Source organism: Malus sylvestris, chromosome 8 (genome assembly GCF_916048215.2).
Source record: "Malus sylvestris chromosome 8, drMalSylv7.2, whole genome shotgun sequence".
Lineage (NCBI taxonomy): Eukaryota > Viridiplantae > Streptophyta > Magnoliopsida > Rosales > Rosaceae > Malus > Malus sylvestris.
In genome coordinates this window covers 14,040,393-14,047,659 of record NC_062267.1, presented here as the reverse complement: position 1 = coordinate 14,047,659, position 7,267 = coordinate 14,040,393, and the positions used below count along the sequence as shown (strand labels likewise).

The 7,267-nt window shown below is 38.2% G+C and overlaps 2 protein-coding genes across 2 annotated transcripts; one reads left to right on the top strand and one right to left on the bottom strand.

Moving 5' to 3' along the window:
* Positions 1-320: 320 nt before the first annotated feature.
* Positions 321-1,248, bottom strand: LOC126631388 (ferritin-3, chloroplastic-like). Its single transcript, XM_050301531.1, has 2 exons — positions 1,079-1,248; positions 321-978 (listed from the first exon to the last, which is right to left on the bottom strand). The coding sequence occupies exons 1-2, from the start codon at positions 1,246-1,248 to the stop codon at positions 321-323; spliced, it is 828 nt and encodes a 275-aa protein (XP_050157488.1).
* Positions 1,249-5,230: 3,982 nt separating this feature from the next.
* On the top strand, positions 5,231-6,905 carry LOC126631387 (uncharacterized). The gene is made up of 3 exons (XM_050301530.1): positions 5,231-5,953; positions 6,043-6,678; positions 6,882-6,905. Exons 1-3 carry the CDS (start codon positions 5,231-5,233, stop codon positions 6,903-6,905), a joined length of 1,383 nt encoding a protein of 460 aa, XP_050157487.1.
* The last annotated feature ends 362 nt before the right edge of the window (positions 6,906-7,267 follow it).

The window sequence follows — 7,267 nt, the reverse complement described above, 5'->3', positions numbered from 1 at the left end:
TAACATTCCAGCCCATAATTTTGGGCTTTTTTTTTTTTACTATTACCCTCTGATGGGATTTATACAGATGTCTCTGAAAAATAAGAAAAATAAATTACATCATTCAAAAATAAAGCCGACCTTCTGCTCAATGGGTCACGCCTATAATTCCCTCTTCTGCATGCCATCCTCACCACAATTATGTCTTTTTCTTTTTCTATTCTTTTCCTCTTCCTTTTTCTTTTTCTTTAACATCATGGTGTCGTCTGTGAAGAGTGGGAACATGCATGATGAAAGTTGGTATGCATCTTCTGCGCTGTCATCGTGCTAAGTTGATTCCCTTAATCAACTTGGAGCTTGGGCTGTTGTGCATTAGTGGGTAGCCATGCTTTCTGCTTTTTCTCTTCTTTTTTTCTACTTTCATATAAAGCATCTCCTTTCTTTGGATGATCGAACTCCGACACAGGCATCAGAATCAACTGCAACTTCACTCTTCCACCATGCTTATTCTGGTATTCCATTAATTTCTTGGCATGATCCCTTTCTTCCTCAATCGATTCCTTGAAAAACCCCTTACGCGCTACATTTTCCCTGTCGAAATAGGCGAACATGGCATGGTAAATGTACGAGACATTGTACTTCACATTGATATGCTCGTTAATGGTGGCCTTGCTTTCATCAATGAACTTCTGGAGGGCGAGAGAGACTTGTGGGAGAGTAGGGACGAGGTCAAGCTCCTTGTTCACCTCCTCAAACGGCTCAAAAACCACACCGGTAAGTGGCTGATTATTTGCGTTCTTCGAAGCACAGACGGCGACCCCACTTTCATTTCTCACCGCAGAGAACCAAAGAATCGAGGACATAGATGTGGAGGAGGTCAGAGGCGAGAATGAGTACGAAACTGACGGCGACGATGACAGCAGAGCAGAGGAAAACAGAAGACCAAAACTGTCCCCGCGAGCGAGCGAGGGAGAGGAGGTCAAAGAAGTGTTAAGAAGTCTTCACCGCAAGTCTCTGAAACTGAATTTCATGGTGGGGTTTCCCCACCACAAATTCCTTGGCATGCTCCAAAGTCCCTGTCACTGCCTTCATCATCGACCCGAGCACACCAGGCTTCTCCTCGCACTCCGCAAACTCTGTTAGCCTTCCCAGATTATCAGTCACATAAGTAGTCTCCACCCTGACCGTCTCTTCCTTAACAACACCTCTGTTCACGTCAGTCGGTTCACGGGCAGCTGTCTCCTCTTCCATTTGCTTGGATGACGCCATTGAAAACCCACAAAATGCACTTCAAAATTAGACAAGATATTTTTTTTTTAAATAAACACTTGGAATGGTTTTTGATCTTGGACTGGGTGTAGCCCATGATTGCGTAGTCAGCTGCATTGGGGAAATGGGCATGGAAGATCGAAGAAGATGCTGGTTTTTGAGGTGCAGAGAGAGAGAGGGGAGAGAGAGAGTTTGTGGTGTTTTGTTTGAAGAGGTGAAAGAGATCAGAAGCAAAAGAGAGGCAGAGAGAGAGCTTTGGTTATCTTTTGAGTTTTGCAGGTTTTGCAGATTCACGGTGGAGGTGAAAAAATGAAAGAAAACCAACATAGTTTTTTGTGTCAATTCCCACAAACAGTGCCAAATGTTGATGCACAAAACCGGAGGGAACTTGGGACAACGTAAATCCGACCGTGAATTTGTAAGAAAGTAAATAACACAAGATGTATCGTGGTTCACCCCAATGTTTGGGCTACGTCCACACTGATATTGTATTTTTCTGACTGTATGTATGGATTACAAGGGTGAGGGGGAGCCCCCTAGAGAAAGAGAGAGTTTGATAGGGCTTTCTATTTGTGAGCATGAGAGCTTGAGAGAGATGAGCTTTGTGAGGGTGAGAGGGCTTGAGGTTTATGAGGGTGAGGAGGCCTGAGGTTTGTGAGGATGAGGATACCTTTTATAGAATAAGGGCTTCTCCCTTTTTTACATAATTGCCCCTCCATTTATAACATAATTACATTTGAGTCCCCCGAGTATTTATACGAGGTCTAAATACGGAAGCCCTAAGTATGGTACAAACATCGTAAAAAGAGCTAGAACGATCACAAATTATATTTACAATCACGGTTGGTTGTTGGCAAAGATGCGTGGATTTTGCAAAGGAGAAATTATTCGTCCAGCTACCACTCGATTCTCCACCAACTATATTGCATTAGACAGCCTACTTAAGAAGAAAGCAGGGTTGAAGCAACTATTCACTAAAGTATGTATGGATGTTTCCTCTCAAGTGTAAATCTGATGTTTTTACTACTTTTATTCAATTTCAAGCTATTGTTGAGAACCCCTCTGGAAATAAAATTGGTACTTTGAGAAAGGGTGAATTTCTTTCTTCTGTATTCAAGAATCATCTTGTTAACCATGGCATTTAGCAACATCTTGGCTGCCCCTACACACCATAACAAAATAGTTGTGTGGAATGCAAGTGCAGACACATTGTCAAGACAACAAGAACTCTTCTGGTTATTTCCAAAGTTCACTACATATTATGGGTGAAGACCTTTCTCATTGTTATGTATCTGATCAATCGATTGCCACCTCCATCAAAACCATCTCCATGGGAACAATTCTTCAAGAAAATGCTAGATTATCGTCAACTCATGGTGTTTGGATGTTCATGCTACCCTTGGCTCAAACCTTACACAAATTCAAAGTTGGTAGCTAAGAGCAAGCTCTGTGTCTTCATTGGCTATAACTTGCCTCACAAATGCTATAGATGTTTAGACCCTGATAGACACATATTTAATACAATTGTTACCCTATTATTTATATTTGTTAGTGTCTCATTAAGACTATTGTGAGTAAATTACTTTAGTTTTTGTAATTTATAAGGATTAGGATGCTTATTGTTAAAAGTAAAATTTAACATGGTCTCAGCACATTCGTTACGTTTTAGTCATGCTATTAACATTGGGTTCATTTATTTAATTATTTGTTATTTTATTATTAGGTTGAAGGCAATTGGGTTTTGGGAAATCTTATTTATTTGGAGTTGACTTACAAAGGAGGCTTCTCAACTTTACACACAAGGAATTACTATTGCCAATAGAATTCCAATCGATGGCTCTAAGGATTGGCAATCGACAAGTCAGGAGAAAATATTTGTGAGATCAAGGAATAAAATCCTCAATTTTATTAGAAGAAGGGGGTCCTACGAATTGGAAATGAGCAGTACATAAAGATAAGAAGCAAAGGCTTGGGGGGGGGGGGTATCTCCGACTTCTTCTTCTAGCATGAAACAAAGAAAGCAGCGACAGAGCGGCAACAATTTGGTTCTTTTTCTCTAGTTTTATTTTATGCAAAATTTTCTTCTTAGAATTACTATGAATTCTTTGTTCATGGGGCTAAGAGGAAGCCCTATTTATGATTACTCTAGTTATTTGATTGTTCAATTTGTGAATTTCAGATTGATGATTAGTTTTCATTCACTAGAGGAATTGTAATTTTAATAGTTGGTTCTTTGTGCTTGACCATAGCCTAGGATTTTGATATTGAAATTATTTGCATATTAATTTATTTCTGACCATTAATTGGATTCTATCGATGCTTTGTGAATGAGAATCATGAACTTATATTTTGATTCGACCGTAGACGAATATAGGTTTGTGTGGCTTCCTAGAAAACTAACTATTTGTTTGACGTGACCAAGTTGATAAGTGGTTAATTTGTTTCTCACTACGCTTAATTGGATTTGTACATGTTTGTGTATACCAGACCATCGATATAAAGACTATAGGAATAGTTGAGTTCAAGCTTGATCACAGTAAAATTAACATCTCTTTGAGAAATTATTGGCATGTGTACCTGACCACAGACATATGTATGGAAGTTGTTTTCATTAATTTGATAATTCAGGGGTTGACAATTGGATACTAGGGTATGACAATTAGTGGTGGAATCAAAGCCTTAGTGTTTTCTTACTTTTGTTCTCAATCATATTTATGTTTAATCATTGTTAATTTTAATTATTCTTCAATACAAACCCAATCTTTATTACAATTTGTTAAGTAATAGTTACAGGATTAAATTGTTAAATCAACTCTGGTGGATTCGATCTCGTATTTACATATTTGTACTACAACTAATTTGTGCACTTGCAAGTAAATTTGGGTTGGATTAATCTATTTATTAGGTTAGTTTAAATTCACATCAAGTTTTTGGCGCCATTGCTGCTGAGGTTGCTTTTTCTAATTTAAACTTTAATTGTTGCTTATCATAGTTAGTTTAGAATTGTATTTGTTAGTGATTTTTCTTTTCTCCTTTCTTCTGTGTGTTCTTCTTTCTTAAGTTTTGTTTGTTTTTTTTTTTTTTGGGGTACTGCTCAGTTTTGCTTTATTATGGTAGATGCAAGGACGTCGATCACTCAATCTAGCACTTAGTCCTATTGATCACGAACTTGAGAAGACTTTGCGAAACCAGCAGCAGAAACATTTATCTCAAGGAGAGGTGCTCGAAACTCCACCAACTTCAGAAAAAGAATCGGAGATGGCCGAGCAAGATCGAGAAATTGTGCTGGTTAGAAGGCCGATGAGGGATTCTTTTAACCCTCAGGATTTGGATCAGCCCTCGCGCATTGCATTCCAACCTAATATTGACGGAACTTGTATGTTATCTCCTCAACTGCTTACTATGCTTCCTCACTTCAATGGAGAATCTCTAAAAGAAGATCCTTATGCACACATTCAAGAGTTCTTCGACATATGCAAAACGCAACACATTAGGGGACTTAGTGCGAATGAGATTAAATTGCTTTTATTCCCCTTTTCTTTAAAAAGAGATGTCAAAGTGGTTGCGTTCATTACCTGCCAATTCCATCATTGCTTGGGGACAATTGGCTAAAAAGTTCATAAAGAAATTTTTCCTTGCACACAAGAAAAAACAATTGAAAAGAAAGATTCAATCCTTCATTCAAAGAGATGGCGACTCATTCCATGAGGTGTGGGATCACTTTAATAAATTGCTTGTCAATTGTCCTAATCATAATCTGCTCGAAGATGAACAGGTATAAGCATTTTATGAGGGATTAAATGATTTGAATACAGCCATTGTGGATTCCGCTTGCAAAGGTATGTTAATGAAGATGAGTCATGAGGAAGCAATTGAAATGTACGAGGAACTTGTAGAGAATTCGCAGCAATTTAATACAAGGGGACGCTAGGCTAAAAGAAGTGCATATGCAATAAGTGGTAACAATGGTCTGCAAGTGGAGATGCCTTCCATGAACAAGAATATCGAAGCACTAATCAAGACCTTATCGCCTCAGAGTTCTCAACAAGCTCTCAAGTCTAATGTACGTGCAATCTATTCAGAAAATGATCATGCGACTAATATTTGTCCGATAACTTCTTTTTCAGATAAAGAGCAAGTCAATTTTGTTGGACAAGAAGGGTATTCTTCGAAGCACAATCCGTACTCAAATATATATAATCCGGGATGGCGGGATCACCCTAATTTCAATTATGCAAATCAGCGGAATGTATTGAATCCTTCACAAGGGAACACACAACTTCAAGGGACTGCTCCAGGATTCTCCAAACTTAAGAAGTCGTCTTTGGAGGATAGCATAACTGCTCTTGCACAAAGTCAGCTTGCATTTCAACAAAGTACCCAAGTTTTCCAGCAACAAACACAAGCTGCTATTCAGACTACTCAAGCTTCACTTCAGAAATTGGAAATTCAAATGGGGCAGCTTGCTAGTACGGTAAATGAAAGAGAGAAAGGCAAATTTCCAAGTCAACCCATAGCTAATCCGAAAGGTGTATATGAGATCAGCTCTAGTTCGAATCATCACCCATCACATGAGAAAGTCAAGTCCATCACCACACTTAAGAGTGGCACACAAATGGATAATAAAGTTCAAATGGCAAAGGAGGATCGAGAGACCAACGTGGAAAAGAATGAAGCGGTGGATGTAAAGGGTAAAAATGCTCAAGTAAATAGCCCAAAGTCCCTTAATTCATCAAAGTTTGATCCTTTTTCAGCTTATAAGGACAAGCCTCCTTTTCCTCAAGCTTTGATCAGGCCAAAGAAAGATCATCATTATTGTTCAAAAAGGTCCATATCAATATTCCACTACTTGAGGCTATCAAGCAAATCCCTTCCTATGCCAAATTTCTCAAGGGTCTTTGTTCACATAAGTGCAAGTTGAATGGTGAAGAAAAGGTTTTTCTTACCAAGAAGTTGAGTGATATCTATCTATGGAAAAATCCATCGAAGCTCCAGGACCCTGGAATTCCTACACTATCTTGTGTCATTGGGAGTCATAAATTCGAAGAAGCATTGGTTGATCATGGAGCAAGCGTGAATTTAACGCCATATTCAGTTTATGTGGAATTGGGTCTCGGGGAACTGAAACGAAGCCCAATTACATTGGAATTTGTTGATGGATCTGTGAAGAAGTCATGTGGTGTTATTGAAGATGTGTTAATGCAGATTGACAAATTTTATTATCCGATGGACTTTATTGTTCTTGATACAGGGCCTGTGCATTATTTATCTACTAAAATTCCGATTATTCTTGGACGTCCCCTTCTAGCTACTGCAAAGGCTAATATTCAATGTGACACTGGAGTTTTAACTTTGTGTTTTGGGGATATGAAGGCTCAATTTGACTTGTATCCTACTCTGGCCTTTAATCTGGTGTTGATCATGTTGAAAGTATTCGTCTTGCAGTTCGTGCGTACAAGAACGACTAGCACAAAGCAGTGTCTGGTTGAAGATAGTAAACTTAGCGCTAATGGGAGACAACCCAATTTCTTTTCCTTAGTTCTCTTTCTTTAAGTTTTATTATTTTATTTTAGTTTTTATTAGATTGGTTCTCTGCTACTGTTTGCTCCCTGTAGTTAGTTATGTTTTTGCAGATTTTGGTTGATATTATACTCTGATCGTGGAGTTCATGTAATGTGTCTGGTGGTCTCAAGATACGACAAAGAGCTACATTTACAAACAGGGCAGTTCCCGGACTTCTTTTTCTTTTCTTTTCTTTGTTTTATCTATTCCATATTTCTTTGTGTCCCAATTACATTGCATTTCTTTACTTTGAACATTGAGGACAATGTTCGATTCAAGTTTGAGGGTACGGTATTTTAATTTGGTCTTTTAAAAGTTGAAAAGCATGAGCTGCAAGTGGTGACATTCAAAAAAATAAAAAAAATAAAAATAAAAAAAGGGAATCAATGAAGAAGATGTCTTGTACATGCATAAATGTAATGAAAGCAGCTCGAATTTGTTGGTGATGTCAAATGCT